This window comes from Venturia canescens, chromosome 5 (genome assembly GCF_019457755.1).
Source record: "Venturia canescens isolate UGA chromosome 5, ASM1945775v1, whole genome shotgun sequence".
NCBI classification, from domain to species: domain Eukaryota; kingdom Metazoa; phylum Arthropoda; class Insecta; order Hymenoptera; family Ichneumonidae; genus Venturia; species Venturia canescens.
In genome coordinates this window covers 15,612,365-15,630,594 of record NC_057425.1, presented here as the reverse complement: position 1 = coordinate 15,630,594, position 18,230 = coordinate 15,612,365, and the positions used below count along the sequence as shown (strand labels likewise).

The 18,230-nt window shown below is 39.3% G+C and overlaps 1 protein-coding gene across 1 annotated transcript; it reads right to left on the bottom strand.

The window, feature by feature from the left end:
- Nucleotides 1-15,431: 15,431 nt before the first annotated feature.
- On the bottom strand, nt 15,432-17,622 carry LOC122410891 (uncharacterized). Its single transcript, XM_043419354.1, has 6 exons — nt 17,336-17,622; nt 17,204-17,236; nt 16,970-17,099; nt 16,496-16,658; nt 16,045-16,411; nt 15,432-15,564 (listed from the first exon to the last, which is right to left on the bottom strand). The coding sequence occupies exons 2-6, from the start codon at nt 17,206-17,208 to the stop codon at nt 15,432-15,434; spliced, it is 798 nt and encodes a 265-aa protein (XP_043275289.1). The 5' UTR covers nt 17,209-17,236; nt 17,336-17,622.
- Between the last annotated feature and the right edge of the window lie 608 nt (nt 17,623-18,230).

The window sequence follows — 18,230 nt, the reverse complement described above, 5'->3', positions numbered from 1 at the left end:
CTGGACATCGAAAACTATGGATCCGTCGACCTAGATATCGAAAACCATGGTGCCGTTGTCCTAGACATCGAAAACCATCGAGCCGTCAACCTAAGCGTCGTAGAAGATGCTCTCCGACGTTTCGCATTCTATGCATGCGTAAATCAGGCGCTGGTATCGCCCGGATCGCCGATGGACGATCCACCAGTTAGCCAAAAATTTTTCTAGAATTGGATTTTATATGGCTAATTGACAGAACATTCTGGATCAATTGAAAAATTTTCTTCAACTGGCAATATCTCCTCCATCAATTGGAAATTGGTTGGTCAATTGGCAATATCCCTTCCGTCAATTGGAAATTGGTTGGTCAATTGAGAATATCTTCTCCATCAATTGGAATTTTTTCGTCAATTGGTAATATCTCCTCCATCAATTGAAAAATGAATCGTCATTTGGCAATAAAGTTTCTATCAATTTCCCATTATTTGTTGAATTGATAATGTAATTTGAAATAATTACTGATTTTTAATCAATTGACAATAATTATAAAAATTAGTGGCAAAAAAATTATTGATGCCGATCTCTGGTAGATATCCATATTCCATAATCAAAAATAGGAAGTACTAATATCTGGGATGCATGTCAATACACAGAATTTTCCAAGTTTGCAAGTATCCGCTGCGATTTATTCATCTAAATTTTGATGCAGACAGAAAAAATTACCACCGATTCATAAAATTTATTATGCCAAAACTAAAAGGAAATAAGTCAGTACACTTAAAAGTGAACAGAACTCATAATTGTTTCATGTATCTTCGTTCATATATTACAGTTGGAACCAAAAAGTGAAAAGATTAACACACCTACCGCTTTGCAGGAATAGAACTTCATAGGTATTCGCTGCGTACCAGTAATACAAACTTTGGTGTTATGGGGCTAAAAACTTCAAAATTACCTGAACCACATTTTTGAAACTTATTATGGCATATTCAAGAAATAAAGTGACAGATACGCTGCATGCTGAAGTAAATCAAATCCCCATAAAAAACTTTTTAAAAGTAAAAAAATTACGCCAAGTATTAAAAAGTGCAACCTTGTTTATAATAATATTTTTAGATTTTTCCCTCTAATTATTTATTCTGTTTCTTTGGAAAAATATAATCATATCAATTTAATCAAGCCAAGTGATGTTTGTTTTTTATTATTTGGATTACAAATTTAGAAAAAAAACTCAAGCTTTTAAACAAAAACTTGGCGTGCATGGTTTTTCAAAATGTACTTAAATGAACAATGCACACCAGTATTCAAATTTTTACTATTTTACGTTCTTCTTGTTTTTCTAGCTTCTCCCAAGCCTCTCATTGTTCAAAATAGACTGAAGTATACACCCAAGTAAACCATGTACACTGGTTTCTCGAATTTAGCTATTTTACATTCTTCTTGTTGCTCTTGCTCCTTCCAATCCAAATAAGTTCGGTAAGGATGCTTTCCATTACCCTGTATCGGAGGCAAATTAAAAGAAACTTTAATTCTATTACATATATAGGTACACGTATATACATGCATCTAACCTCGTGTCTGTGATTTTTAAAATCTAAGGACTAAATAGTACGCCGATTAAAACAAGTTTATTAGTTTTTTTTGGATATTCAAACTTCTGCTTATACTTGAAGGGAGTTCTTTTTTATCATATAATATTTGGTTACTTTCGTTTTTACTATACTATATTTTGAATTTAACTTTGATTTTTCTGAATTTAACGTTCATTTAAATGGAATAGAAAGCTTAATAAAATCGCTGCTAGCACAGGCCTATGAAGAGTTTATTTATAGAAATTATTTTGAACACTTATTAGTTTGAAAAACCATGCACGTCAAATTTTTGTTCAAAAGCTTGAGTTTTTTTTCTAAATTTGTAATCCAAATAATAAAAAACAAACATCACTTGGCTTGATTAAATTGATATGATTATATTTTTCCAAAGAAACAGAATAAATAATTAGAGGGAAAAATCTAAAAATATTATTATAAACAAGGTTGCACTTTTTAATACTTGGCGTAATTTTTTTACTTTTAAAAAGTTTTTTATGGGGATATCATTTCTTTTTGAATTGGGCAATACAAACATAAATATATTTAATAAACATCAAGTTGTATAATACTAGACCATTGTCATTAATTCAATCAAGTTCATGGCTCAATAGGTTTATTAATGAGGATGGTCAATGAGGAAAGTCATGATGGAATGATGAATTTGATCATAATCGATCAAATAAATTATGCTTCAGTGGAATCTAGAGCGATATAAAAACTTTATTGAAAAAATCATATATTATAAAATTGGTGGAAGAATTAAAAAGAAAGTTATGAACACTCATATTATATATAAAGTTGATATTGACATGGCTTCAGAAACATTCTTAATAGTACTGATAAATAACCATCAGACAGAACCTTACTATGACGCTGAAGTTTCCAACGTTGGAGTCCAACGAAATGATCTAAAAAAACTCTCAAATAATTCCAGTAAATCTCCAATTTTGTTCCCTGCCGAATTTCCAATTCGTAATTTTTTAAGCAACATCAATCATTCGTAAAATAATGAAATAATGAATTATAAATTTTTTTTTCGTTCATTTCGTTGAACTCCAACGTTGCGTATGTCCTCAGTTATTTCAGATGGTAACTGGACATTCAAATCTAATTATATACTTTAAATTGTAAACATGGTGAACTTACGCCCGTCTGTCTCTAAGATATTAAAGTTCCCGAAACGATGGATTTTAAATCACTAACGTTACATATCTCAGGATCGACTGGACGGATTTACTTGCAACAACGATCAATGTCGATTTTTCGATTTTTATGCCTCGTAGAGGCTGTGTCCGTTTTGCCCCGGAATTTTTTTTTACAAAATTCGGAAAACGAGGACTGGGCATCAATTTTGGGACTCAAAAATAGTTGAAAGACCATATGCTCATCAATGAAACTTGCTTAAATCCTTAAGTGTCCATTTTGCCCCACATTACCCTATATATTGAACTCTACCCGTTCTGTATTCGCGATTTTTCGTGGTTCTGCTGGGTCATGGCACGCGGTGATGCGAAGTTTAAGATGAGACCGATTTGTCGTGTTATAAACCTTCGGAACCCGTGGAGTCGTTCTGTATGCGCGTTTTTATGTATTCGCAGTTTTTCGCATTTTTTCGAGGGGTGGCAATGTAGTGGACGGATTATTTGGGATAGTCAAATTAAAATTTTATTCGCCTTTATTCGGGGTGCTCCGCCCCCTCCACCCCCGCCGGGGGCTCCGCCCCCTGGACCCCCGTTGCCCGCGTTGGCATTCTATATGCCTATCATATAAATGAGTTTGTTAGTCTAACCTGCAAGATTATAGCTCAGAAGGATTCGAGTTCCAATTCCGAGAATTTTTTGCTACCCGATTCGAGCTCCAATTCCGAGAATTTTTTGCGACCCGATTCGAGCTCCAATTCCGAGAATTTTTTACTAACCGATTCGACCTCAAACTCTGAGAATTTTTTGCTACCCGATTCGAGCTCCAATTCCAAGAATTTATCCCGATAACCAAATTTTCACCCATGGAAAGGGAACGGAAAGTAGACATGTATATATTGTTGAAGAAAATTTTCGATCCTGAAATTGCACCCCCTAATTTTCATAACTGCATTTTAACCCTTTTCCCAATGTCACACCAAACTAATTTTTTCATCATACCAAGCGCATACATCACATTATCGTGTCCTACTGTTATTTTTTTCATCCGACTAATTTCCAACAAATGGCGGCCACTTCAACTTCACGAGTCAGGGGAAATCGACCAATCTCAAGTAAAGATACACGGCCGTCTTGACTCGCTCTGCCTACAAAAGTTCTTTTTAATACTTGGCGTCAAGACGCTGCCACGTCTCTAGATAGTGTAATTTAGTATGTCTCCATGGTTATACACAGACAAAATATTTGATCACATCCAAAAATGATCACGCGTAGGACTCACACACATGAATTTTTCAATCCATAATGCCAATCGTAAACATGGTCTGGAAATACTCAATATACATGTCGCTTCATCATGTTGTCAAACTTAAAAGGTATTCATTGCATTTCGAAGATACAAATTTTGATATCACGAAAAATAAGCAACCAATGACTCATTGAAATAAATTTCCAAATTCATCGTGCAACAATTCAAGTGAATATCTATGTGTTGTAACGAGATTTTTCCCCGCAAAGGGTCCAACCTGTCCCTTCTCGACTCACCTGACCCGCTAAAGGGTGGCGGCGTACCGGCGAGGTCGGGCTGGGCGCCAGGTACCGAGGTACCGTCGGAATACCGACTTATTTTTCGCCCTACCTCGCCCAATACGGCCTTCCGAGCCACCCGACACAGGTGACCGAGGACGGTCCGGCTACTCAGCTCCAACTGAGGTACGAAATGGTAGAGGAGCTGGCCCAAGATGAGAGTAACAACACAGGGTAACATAAAAGGTCCAAAAGAGATACTCAACGCGTAATTATTTCGACTTAAAAATGCGGTTTATTAGTCGGAGGTAGTCGTGACTCACAAACAATAATACAGGAAATAATAACGAAATTGGCTCCGAGCGAATCGATAAATAAAATAACCAAAGAAACGAGATCGGCCATCGGATCAGCCGTACACGAGGAAAGAAGTCCCGCTAAAGAAAATCTGGAGTCGCCGCTGCGAGGTAGTCCAAAATGGATAGGTAAGCAGCGGCGCGTCGTGGCTTGTAGGCAACTTGACGGCTCCATTTACAAAGCAAAATATAATAACGCAATAATCGCTCACGAAATAATCAAACCCGATAAAGGAAAATATGGAATCACCGCTGCGAGGTAGTCCGAAACGGATAGGTAAGCAGCGGTACGTCGTGGCTTGTAGGCAACTTGACGAATTCCATTTACAACAGAAAATATAACAACGTAATAATCGCACACGAAATAATCAAACCCGATAAAGAAAAATATGGAATCACCGCTGCGAGGTAGTCCGAAACGGATAGGTAAGCAGCGGTACGTCGTGGCTTGTAGGCAACTTGACGAATTCCATTTACAAAGCAAAATATAATAACGCAATAATCGCACCCGAAATAATCAAACCCGATAAAGAAAAATATGGAATCACCGCTGCGAGGTAGTCCGAAACGGATAGGTAAGCAGCGGTACGTCGTGGCTTGTAGGCAACTTGACGAATTCCATTTACAAAGCAAAATATAATAACGCAATAATCGCACACGAAATAATTAAACCCGATAAAGAAAAATATGGAATCACCGCTGCGAGGTAGTCCGAAACGGATAGGTAAGCAGCGGTACGTCGTGGCTTGTAGGCAACTTGACGAATTCCATTTACAACAGAAAATATAATAGCGTAATAATCGTACGCAAAAGAATAAATCCCGACGAGGTAATAATGTTTCGCCAGGGATTCTCGACCACGGAAAATATAGAACATAATACGGCGGAGCATAAGATAACGAAATCGGCTTAGAGATAGCCCGCGCGGCGAGCGCGAAGCGCCAGAAAAAAGGTAAACACGCGAGGACGACGCTGGCCTTGAGCGCGTGCTGAGAGAGAGACTGAGGCGAACCCGGTGGTTCGCAAACACGATATTACAAAATCGGGGAAAAGTACGACGCAATATTCATCGTACCATACCCGCAAAATTCTCGCACAAAATATTCGAATAGTAACGAAATAATTCAGACTAAAGAGAGGCCAATTCGGATCGTGATTGTCCTCCCCCGTGATTCTCCAACTCATAATTATGACCACGCGGAGATGAACGCGAGACTATCGCAAAAGATCATGATCGCGTGGTTCGCCAAAGAGAATATAACAAACGCCACAGTAATTCTAAAAGAAACGACAAATAACTGGAGAATCACGGGGTCGAACGCGACAATGGAGAAAAAGAGGAACGAGCTCACCGAGAGTTCCTCCGAATCATCCAAGACCAGCAAGGTAATCCAAAAGGGGCACTTACACTTGACTCACGGCACCGGTTATCGATCGTAGACTGATGATCCCTCGCCTCGTTCGTAGGCAAGAGCTCCCGAATTCGCGCTATCCCCACCACTCATTACCCCCCACGAAGGGCCACGCGCCCGCGTCCCAGCACTGGATTATTCTCTATTTCTCTCGTTCTCACGCCTCACGTGGTATTTCGGAGTTCTTTGCGTATTGCGTTGGAATGTTATCCCCACTCCGATCCAGCGAACGAGGATCGATGCGGCTGATACGGTTCTCAAACCCCGCGCTCGAGTACAGGTCCTTCCAAATGATCGTTCCTTGGTCGCCTTCCTCTAGGGCCATCCAGCGTTCGTCTCCGGAAAGAGGGGAGGCCTCCCTCATGAATTCAAGCGTCCCTGAATCCACGGTGGGCCCACTCTTAAACCACCAGGAAATTCAGCACCTCCACCTCGGAAACGAACCCGAACCCCATTAGACGAGGCGCCGATTTGACTCGGACCGCGGTTCCCAAGGATACGATGGTGGGGTTGCAACTCTTGATTGCTACGGTAGGAGGACTAGCGGGCGGCCACTGACAATGGGCCTTTTTCCGGCGCTAGTCCTTGACACCCACTCCCAGATTTCGATGACTGAACCCGGAATACGGATCCGCACTCGAGCACGCGATTTAACCAAGAAAGCTATCTTTACGAACCGGGCTGAGACGCTAGCGCGTTTTCCCGCGCGAGGGCGACGACGTGGGGTGAAATGGGCCAAAATGCAATAAAACGACAATGATACAATTCAATTATTAGGCTCTATCTCTCTCAGTCTCCTCTCTCGACGGCTTCTCGACCGCGTTCACACGTTTTCGCGGATTACGCGATGATATTAAACACTTTTCGCCGCAAAGACTAATTCATAAACGGTGAAATAAAACAAACTAAAATACTTCGCTTTTACGCCAGTTGAGTCTCCGATCGGTCCAGCCCCGTGAGTCGGCGTGCGTCGGTCAAGTAGGACCGTAAATCCGGTCCACTGGTCGACACGGAACCGTACGAGTGGCGTGGCTCAAAATGTCACGTCACAGTATTTACATGGCCCAAAGATTTTTTAAAACTTGGGTTTATAAACAAGCAATCATGAAAACTTCTTGTTATGAATTTTCCAATTTATTGAACGCAATATATGAGGAAATGGAAATACGAATGTAACTCGAATTGTCTAGAGAATGAATAGGGTATGGATATTCTGTAAGCTAAGGAGAGATGAGAAAAAGGGCCCGGTGAACACAGCCAAACGAAATGAAAAAAAATATGACAACGATACATTGAATTAGACACTTTTACTTCACCAAAGTTTTTCAAAATTTATTTGCATTCATTTACATACAACCACGCATATTTTTTCTATAATGTAATAACACAACATAAAATTTCTGTTTTGAAAGAACGTTTGAGAGGTTATAATGAGCGAAAGTTTTTTTTTCTCACATAACTCCCGTTGAAAATTTTTAATGAACCAGAACCAGGATTGCAACAACATTATGTCATAAATACACGTAAAATTAAAGAATTAGTAGAAGGAGAAATTTCCCAATACTAATATATGTCCTATATAATAAATACTCGCGAACCGATTGCGATGAGGGTAAACTAACCCACATGGTTTTCACAAAACTTACATAACATTTTTTTTTTATAGTCATATAAGAATTTTGAATCGAATTCATACAGCCCGCACTGTTTCTCCGAATTTTATCATTTAGATCGCTGTTGCTATTAATTTGCTCATGCCATCAAAAACTGACAGATGGTTGAACAATATATCCCGCCAAAGTCACTATATGTCTGGTTTTCGTAATACACTGCATGTATGACACCACATACCACTATTTTTAATAAAATAAATAGATATTGAACACTTTATTAGATGAAAATTTTTTTTTTTCACCCCGCACTTCGTAATGTCGAAAATCCGTTTGTTATAACATCAAAAACTGACGGCTGACTGATGGCATTGTATATATAGGTATATATTCATAAACTTTATTCCGCTGGAACGGTACAGCGAGTGTCCTGACCAATCATAACTCATTATTTCTGTAGCCGGGATCCCGGGACCCGAGCTTTCATAGAAATGGGTTATAGCTGGCATCAAGAGGCCTTTGATGGTGTTCTGTACAGACACGGTAAATCCATAAATGTGTTAGTAACTTTTGCATAATCTTGAGCCTGTGCAAAGTTTTTTCTCAGCATTTACGCTACCGATCGTGTTGGTTTCGTGCTCATTCGAAAGGGATTTTGAAAATTAGTCTCCAAACCAATTTTTGATTTATAAAACATCTCCTGAGCTCTGCAATTTTAGAAAATGATATGCCAGTTTTACCCCCACCACCGCGAATCGTTTTATTCAGAGAAAGTATACTCGGCGAGCCTCGGGCCAGCAGACGACAGGGCTGTCAATGTACTTGTCCCGAGACTCTACCGAGTCTCTTGATAAAAACTTGGCCTCCAATTGATATACATTTTTATACTGCATGAAACTTGGATAGTACATTTTTCAATTTGCTCAATATTTATGAATTTTTTTGAAAATTTTTTATTTTCCTTTATTGATTTTTTTTCGATTATTTCTTATTTCTGTTGAATTTTTTTGAACTTTTTAATTTATCCTTTTGTACATCTATAGAATTTTTTTCCTGGTTTTTAATATTTTTTCTATGTCATCCAGAAACAAGGGACCATGAATGTACTTGTCCCAACCTTTTTTCCCTAGGGGAATTTTGGGGTTTGATATCACGTTTTTTTTCTCGACTTCCTCGATTTCATTTTGATGGCTATAGAATTTAAATTTCAATTTTCATGTGTTATTTTGTTAGTATGTTTTTTAAGAATGTTATTTTGTTAGTGCATTTTCAAAGATTTTAAACACGCACGATGATGATATGATACTGTGATCTCTTTTCCGCACCACCGCAGGGGTAGAGTTCCAGACGCGTTTTTTTTTTACATCACGTTATGTCCATTAGGAACCCAAGAACATGAGGAAGTTCATGTTGGTGGCAGGAATATGATTTTCGGCTCTTAACGTCGGATTCCGAGAAAAAAGACCGATTTTTCGTCAAAATTATACTGAAAATATTTCGTTACAGGTCTGTCCTTGGCCTTTAGCGATTTTTTTCCCTTTACTCTAATATATTATGGCCATTAGAAACCCAAGAGCATGGAGAAATCCAGGATGGGTGCTGAGGTATGATTTTCGGTTAAAAATTTTGGTTTCCACGAAAAAAGACCAAATTTTCGTCAAAATTGTACAGAAAAAATATCGTCATAAGTCTGTCCTTGGACTTAGGAGATTTTTTTTTCTTGTACTATAATATGTTATGCCCACTGGGAACTCAAGAGCACGGAGGAATGCGCGTTGGAGGCCGAGATATGATTTTCGTCTTGTAACTTTGGTTTCCGCGAAAAAAGACAAACTTTTCGTCACAATTGAACTAAAAATATTTTATCACAGGTCTGTTCTTGGACTTTGCCGATTTTTCCTTTCTACTCTAATATGTTATGCTTATTAGGAGCCCAAGAGCACGGAGGAATGCGCGTTGGAGGCCGAGATATAATTTTCAGCTTGTAACTTTGGTTTCCACGAACAAAGACCAACTTTTTGTCAAAGATGTACTGAAAATATTTTTTTACATATTTGTCCTTGGACTTTGGTGATTTTTTCCCTTGTACTCTAATATGTTATGCTCATTGGGAACCCAAGAGCACCGAGGAATGCACATTGGAGGCCGAGATATTATTTTCAGTTTGTCACTTTGGTTTCCACGAAAAAGGACTTATTTTTCGTAAAATTTGATGTAAAAAATGATCGGCACAGATCTATCCCTAGACTTTGGCGATTTTTCCCAAGTCTTCATACCAGGAATGAAGGGATGTGAAGACTTCTTTCATAAAACAGATTTTTTCGATACTTTTTCTCCAAAATTCAAGTGAGAGATAGATAAAATTAAAAAATATCCAACAGAATTGGCAGTTTTAAGATATTATATACATTGCATCCTGAAGATAGAAATTTTTATTGCATTTGAAATGAGCTTTCCAATGACTTTTCGATGAATTCACTTTTATTCATATCACTATATCCAGAGATGCAAAGTGAATGCACACATGTCGATGCACAAAATTTTCAAATTCTGCATGTACCCACCGAGTTTCAATAGAAGCAAGAAACAATATAGTGTGTCTAGACCAACAGAATCGCTTATTTTTTTATGTATGCATGGCATTCTGAAACCATAAAATGTTATGCCATTCTGAAATGAGCCAACGCTGACTTTTTGTAACATTTATGATTATTTTTTTATTATGTTTATTTACTTATTTTTTATACATATCCATATTTTATATTTCTTCTGTAATTTTTATTATTTATTCATGTCCATATTCCATAATCAAAAATGCGAAACGATAATATCTGGCGCATATGTTAATACACAGAATTTTCAAAGTTTGTAAGTATCCGCGGCGGTTCATTCATCTTCATTTTCCTACAGACCAATACTGAAAGTAATAAAGACAGTACGCTTAACAGCCAACAGAGCTCAAAATTGTTTGATGTATCTGTGCATTGGCTTTCGAAGACAGCAATTTCAGACCTATTCAGTAATAAGCGACTGAAGACTTTAGTAATGACTTTCTCTGTTTATATACTACGGTCGATACCAAAAAGTGAAATGATTTCCACACCGGCTGCTTTACAGAAATATCAAAGTTTACAGGTACTCGCTGCATACTGGTAATACAAACTTTGATACTATAGGGAAAAACATTTCAGAATTTCCTGAACCACATTCTCGAATGTTATTATGTCACATTTGAGAGAAAAAGTGAAAGACATGGTGCATGTTGAGGCAAGCGAAATGGTGTACTTTTGTATGTCTCCATGGCTATTCGCAGACTGAATATCTGATCATATCCAAAAATGATCAGGCGTAGACTTACAGACATAAATTTTTCAACCCATAATGCCAATTGCAAATATGAAGTAGAAATACTCTCTATATATGTCCTTCCATAACGTTCTTCAACTTTAGAGGTGTCCATCGCATTTCAACAATACAAATTTTAATATCACGAGAAATAAAGCACCCAATAACTTTTTGATATAAATTTCCAAATACATCATGCAACACAAGGGAATATCTATGCATTTACTCGGCCCAAATTGTATAAACTAGACTCTTCGTTCTATATTTTTCATATTATGTTGTTGAAATCATTACGAGGAACCCACAACACACGTATTATCTAGAGAATAATGAATTGAAATTGGTAGGGATATTCTGTAAGCTAAGAAGGTAGAAAAAAGGGAGTAGAGAGCACAGCCAAACTCAATGAAAGAAAATATTAGAATGCACTAGATTAGACACTTTTATTTAATCAACATTTTTTTTAATTTAAATAATTTCATTTATATACAACCAATTTCGCGAGTTTTTTTTCAATATAATTGCATGACATACAATTTAGGAAGGCACACAGTTTGGAAAGAGCGTTTGAGGTTATAATGAACGAACATTTTTTTTTCTCGCAACTCTCCTGTTGAAAATTTAACCAAATAAAAACAAATGATTGCAAGAAAATTATGTCACAAAATAAATGTAAAAGTCAAAGTGTTTATACAAGGAGACATTTCCCAACATTAATGTTTATATATTAACAAACACTTGCGAACACATAGCCACCCGTGAAAAAATTGCCGATGCTTACCATATGGCCGATGCTTGGCTCGATACTGGGTAAACGACCGTTGGGACTCAGCGTTGGGCCCGAGTATGGGCCAGCATGTTTGCCCACGTTTAGTCAATGCTAAACTTGGGCATTGGGACCCGACAACCAGCCAACCCTCGGCCGGTGTCGGTTTATAACTGGCAGCCAACCGTTGGGACTCGACGTTGAGCCCGAGCATGGGCCAGCATATTTGCCCACGCTTATAGCCAATGAAGAATTTGAGCATTGGGACCCGACAATCGCCCACGCTTGGGCCAGTGTCGGTTCATGACTGGCAGCCAACCGTTGGAGGCCATCATTGTCCCATACCTCGGGTTAATACTGCTCGCCTTATTTTTTAAATTGTTAGATATACAATCGGTATCCGCTCATCAGCCTAGGCTCAGCCAGCACTGTCTTGCAACGGCAGCAATTGATGATCAACTTCTGGTCATCCATTAGTTGTTCATCAACCAATTTGTTGTTATTAATCCAAGAATATTTTGTTGCTCGCACTCACCAAATAATAATCCACTCTTTGAAGCAATTTTTTTTTCAGTATATATAATATTTAGTGGACACATGTTGTGTTATCTTCATTTTTTTGATATTGCAAATGAATTAAGATTTCTTGTATAACAATAATAATAACGATAATAATATCAATAATAATAATAATAATCTAGAGACGCGGCAGCGTCTTGACGCCAAGTATTGAGGTAAAGTGTAGGCAGAAAGATTCAAGACGGGCCGTGTATCTTTTAATAATATACAGATTAGTCATTTAATTTTTTCGACTTTATTAATTAATCGGCTGAAGGATAAACTTTTTTCAGTTTTCTTATCAAAACTCGTACGAGCTAATAAGTTATCGAATTACATGAAAATTTGTTTCCGGGTATTTTACGGTTGTGTACCAAATTTGGTCTAAATCGGTTGAGAATTAAAAAAGCGATTTCAATATGTACACATATGATACAATACCAGAATGGGCCCAATATTTTATTTTGAGAATGTTGATACAAAAATAGGAAGTAGTCGATAGTGTAGTGGTTAGCGTCTCGGACAAACTAGGTAGGCATTAGGTAGGAAAGTTGTAGGTAGGCAGTTCAAATCCCCTCTGAAAAATTTCAACTCTAAAGAAAATATAAGGAACTGTTTTTTTTTTAACTAATTAAAATTTCCACAATGACGGATAATTGTATAGGGTGATAAAATAAGCATGATTGAAAATAAATATTATTTAATTAAATAATCGATAACAGGCATTCGCTGGGGAATGACGCTGGATGAATGTGGGGCTGGCATTGGACAGACACCGGCCCAGCGTTGGGCCGTTGTCCAAACTAACGCTGGGCCGATACTGGTCCCAAGCGCTAGCCTACCGTAGGACCGTAGCTATCACTCCAACCGTGGTGCTACGGTTGGCCGAGTTATATTGCCAACGGTCGTCCAACCATCGCGTATAGTTGGCGCGGTACTGCACCAAGCTTGGGCCAATGGTGCCGTTTTTCACGGGCATGAGATTGATCTAAACCGCACTGTTTTCACGAAATTCGCATAACACATTTTACAGTTATATAAGAACTGTGAATCGAATTTACACATCTCGCACTGTTTCCCCGAAATTTTATTATATGGACGATGAACGAATTTACGCAGACGGTGACCGAAAGAAATTATTTTGACAGTATAGATATAAATTATGTGACACGAAGGGTGCGTTCGACTTGGGCGCGTACACGCTTTCAGCGTCCGAACGTAGAGTATCGTAAAACAAACATGGGAACGATGATGTTACAAGAAGACTGACGGTGTGAAGATAGACGACAGGACCATTGAGAAGTTTTCTAATCGGCGATTGGTTGAAACCGGTATTTTCTCGGTGCGGATTGGCTATGAAGGGCATCAAAATGCTCTTATATGTGTCGGTCAGAACGCGTATACAGATACCTCCAGTTTATAAGTGTGTTAGTAACTTTTGCATAATCTTAGGCCTGTGCAAAGTTTTTTCTCAGCAATTACGGCACCGATCACATTGACTTTGGGCTCATTCGAAAGGGATTTTGAAAATTAATCTCCAAACTGATTTTCGCTTTACAACAAATCTCCTGGGCTCCGCAATTCTAGAAAATCACATGCCAGTTTTACCCCCACCACCGCGAATCATTTTATTCAGAGAAAAGATAGTCTCGGCGAGAGCCTCAGGCCAGCAGACGACAGGGCTGTCAATGTACTTGTCCCGAGACTCTACCGAGTCTCTACCCTGTCGTCTGCTGGCCTGAGGCTCTCGCCGAGACTATCTTTTCTCTGAATAAAATGATTCGCGGTGGTGGGGGTAAAACTGGCATGTGATTTTCTAGAATTGCGGAGCTCAAGAGATGTTTTATTAAGCGAAAATTAGTCTGGAGACTAAATTGCAAAATCTCTTTCGAATGAGCCCGAAACCAACACGATCAGTAGCGTAATTGCTGAGAAAAAACTTTGCACAGGCTCAAGATTATGCAAAAGTTACTAACACATTTAGAAATTTGACATGTCTGTATATTATAATACCATCAAAGGCCTCATGTCCCTCGGTCTAACTTCGCGGCGGTGTCGCGGACTGACGTCACATGCCGAGAACTCGAAAGTCACCAGCCGAAGTTTCACGTCATGTTGACGTTTGGGGTTATGATATTATGAAGTGCGTGCGGGATAACTAAAAATAATTTTCGTCATCTAACGAAGTGCATATTACTATTTATTTCGTTAAATTTTGTGATATACTAAACCAGTATCAAAGCGGCCGCGTAAATGTAGTCTGTGATATGTGTGCGAAAAAGGATATAAAAAATGTGCGATGCATATGTCAACGAAAACTTTTCAAGATTTCATTATTTTGTTCGACTGGAAATAAGCGTTAACTAAAATAATCTTTCAATTAAATCAGAGTGCGAGAAATATTGTCCAGTGTAAATATATCGTCAGTAGGCTAGGTTATATATATCCCAGATAGACAAACGTGCTGTGAATATATTGAAAACAGCATAAAGACAGCAACACGACGTCACGATTCAGAATAACATGACACAAATATTGCTTAGTTTGCTTCCGAATTGAACAGCAAACTAACGGCACGGTTATAAATTTGGCAGCAATATTGCGAAAAATAATGTCGCCAAGATGGCAACACCATGTGAGAGCGAGTAATAGCACAGCTACGGCAACAGAACAGCACGATGTACTGTTTTGTTGATCAAAAAACTAAATCAATGAAACAGCGAAAGAACGGCAATAAAATAGCACGCCGTGCAGTTCCCTTTGAGTGGTTATTTGAGCACCCTTCTTGAGCAAGAAAACATCACGTTAGAAACACGGAGTAACAGCAAGGGAACAGCAACAGGAGAGCACGACGTGCCGTTTTGTTGCTGTTCCCTTGCTGGCACACTCCTTAGGCGAAAGAACATCAGATTTGAAATACGCAGTAACGGCAAGGGAACAGCAACAGGACAGCACGACGTGCCGTTCCGTTGCTGTGCCCTTGCTGGCACACTTATTTAGTGAGAAAACGTGTGGCTTGTAATACGGAGTAACAGCAAGAGAACGGCAACGGGACGACACGTAGTGCAGACCGGATTGAAGTGCAAAATAACAGCATCGAAACCAAGAATCAGTGACAGACTGTAGCAATGAGGTAAAGGCGTATTCTCAGCGTGTTGTGCCGTATAATTTACGATGCTCGAGCGACGCGGCTCTGTTACCGACAGTCGAGCAGAGTGTCGACGGTACATTACCTTGTCGACTCGCGATCACCCGAAGAACGCAATGTCCCGTTCCCGAGCTATTCGAAAAAAGAAACAATCATTGAATCGATGAGGCAGTATCGGCAAATCGGTAAGTAATACAGTAATAGTTATAATTATTTAATCTAACATAAAGTAATAAAAATGAACATGCATTTAATCGGGTGAATTCGTATCGTGACGTTGGGCCCATGGTACGATGAATGTGGGCGTACAGTAGAAAAACCCGAGTTTAGCGGAGTTGCTAGCCATCTTTTAATTTACGATACCACCACGAAAACCCGGATACTTTAAACTGCACACCCGTGCATTGGGGGACCTACGTTTTTTGTGGAATCCGAACCACTAACTCATTCATACGATGCACTCTGTTCTTTCACTCGCAAATAATTATACTTCCTAGCTACTACCTTATTAAATAACATGCATTAAAAAAAATGAATTACCTATTTGTGTGACACAAAGCTGTTTACCTCTTTGGCGGGATACTACCTATCGATTAGATCGGAGAACGTGACCTTGCGCTTGACAGCATCGAATCTGAGGACGACCTTGATACGTTTCGTTGGCGGGATCGTTGGTGAGCGGCGTTGTTGCGCGTGCGACGTTGAAGGCTGCGATTTCGTCGTCTCATATCCTCGTCAACATTCTCAATATCCGAATTACCGCTTCCATCATGCGTCTGCGAATGAGATGGCGTACGATTCTCAATACGCCGGGGCTGATCATTGGGTGGAACATTTCCTCTGGGGCCCCTTTGATTTTCCTTTGCGTTATTCAGGCTGTTCCGATGGCGCTGCTTCGAACTCCTGAGCGCGTTAGTCATTGCGTCGGTGAATTGGGACCAATCTGGTTTCGGATAATTTCTATTCCTCGCAACTGCCGCTATATTGCAAACGTAATGACAAAAATGATTAGTTTACTTTCGGATTGAGAAAGAAAAGTTGATTAATTCATAACATTACTTACCATAAAGGGCTTTGGCAAATCTTGTTTTGCCAAGAGCTATCTCATTTGGTTTTCGGCCGAGCCAGGTCAAAGCCGGCGATACCGAATCTTCCATGGCGTTCTTCAAAATCTCGTTAGCCGTTTCAACTAATGTGTGGCCACCGAGCGACCCCAAGTATCTGACCTGAAATGGTAAGTTATCGAGATTGTGACAGCTATGATAGAAACGTTTAATGAAATTTTAATTTAATGTACATATTTTTTCCGATTTCTTTTCGGTCGCGTGTACACGTACTTTTGAACTTGACCGTTTTTTTATAATTTTTCTCTTCATGACAAACATCAAGGGGGGAGGGGGGGGGGGGGAGCAGTCGCTCTGATTTCCGTTTTTTGAAAAGTTCCTTACAATTTTATTTGGAGCATTATGTAATATTCTTTAAAAAATAGAAAAGTCTCGTCGAGTGGTGTATAATTTGGGTGATATTATAAGCTTACCACATTCTTGTACTCGTCGTCCGGTATGGCCTCGAAATCATTTATTTGCTCGGGGCTCGTAAGTGGTAATGATCTAGGTTTTTCGGGAAATTCCGTGGATAGTTCCCGCTCATATAATTTCTTGAGATCGCTATTCGTTGAATTTCATTTAAATGGAGAAAGAGAAAATGTATCGATAACAATCATGTGGCAACGACTATATTGATATACGTGCTAGTATTTCGTAATAATTACCGCATTCCCTTTTTCACGATTTTCGCGAGCGACCTAAATATCAAAAACAACAGAATGAGAGGAACGTAAATTATTAAAAAAATCCTGATTATCACGAAAGACGCGTAAATGATTCGAGGGGCAGTTTCTTACGTTACATCCTCTCTCAGTGCTGTCACCGACTCTTCCGAAGCGAATTTGAATGCCTGATTGAATTGGGGCCAAGGCCGTGGTGGATATTGCCATTGTTGTGGTTCATAAGAACGACCCCATGGATTTTCATACAACGGCTGTTGATATTGATCCGCTTCATCCTGAAATTGAGAGGGTTGCGGTTGTAGTGATTGTGATCGATAGTCGTCTCGTTGATAATGTGGAAATGAATTATATTGTTGTGTTAGTTGCGGTTCTTGTCGGTGTAGTTGACGTTGTTGTTGTTGTTGTTGTTGTTGTTGTTGTTGTTGTTGTTGTTGTTGTTGTTGTCGTTGCTGTTGTTGTTGTCCCATTTCGTGCTGCGTTGTCAACGTCTCGTTAGGCCTCGTCGTGCCGCAAGCTGAGTCACTCGTCATTGTGGTACGCGTTGGCGTTTTCTGAAATTGAAAGGATTTTTGTTGCTGCAATTGTGATCCAGAGTTGTCTCGTTGATAATGTAGAGATAAATTGTATTGTTGTGTTAGTTGCGGTTCTCGTCGATGTCGTTGATGTTGTTGTTGTTCCACTTCATGTTGCATCGTCAATGTCTCGTTAGGCCTCGTCGTGCTGCAAGCTGAGTCGCTCGTCGTTGTAATTCGCGTTGGCGTTTTCTCCCCGTGCGCGCGGATATCATGATCCGATGTCGTCTGGAATTGTCCGGGGGTCATAGCCGATATCTCCTCTGATGTCGTTGCATCTTGTTGGCATGACGATGTTCCGCTCCGATGAGGACATTCCAACGTTATTAATGACGACGGTTCGGGATGCTCGGATCCCGGCGTTGATGACGGAATGTATTCCGGTTCCGCGGTGTCCTGAGATTCAATTTGCGAAAAACGAGATTACGCGTTTTTAC

Bases quoted from the DNA above. Each gene is read 5' to 3' on its own strand.
- LOC122410891 (XM_043419354.1), bottom strand. The intron at 16,412-16,495 runs GTAAGTAATGTT...TTTGCAATATAG, and splicing joins ATTTGCCAAAGCCCTTTATG to CGGCAGTTGCGAGGAATAGA. The intron at 15,565-16,044 runs GTCACGTTCTCC...TTTTTCGAATAG, and splicing joins TCGATGCTGTCAAGCGCAAG to CTCGGGAACGGGACATTGCG.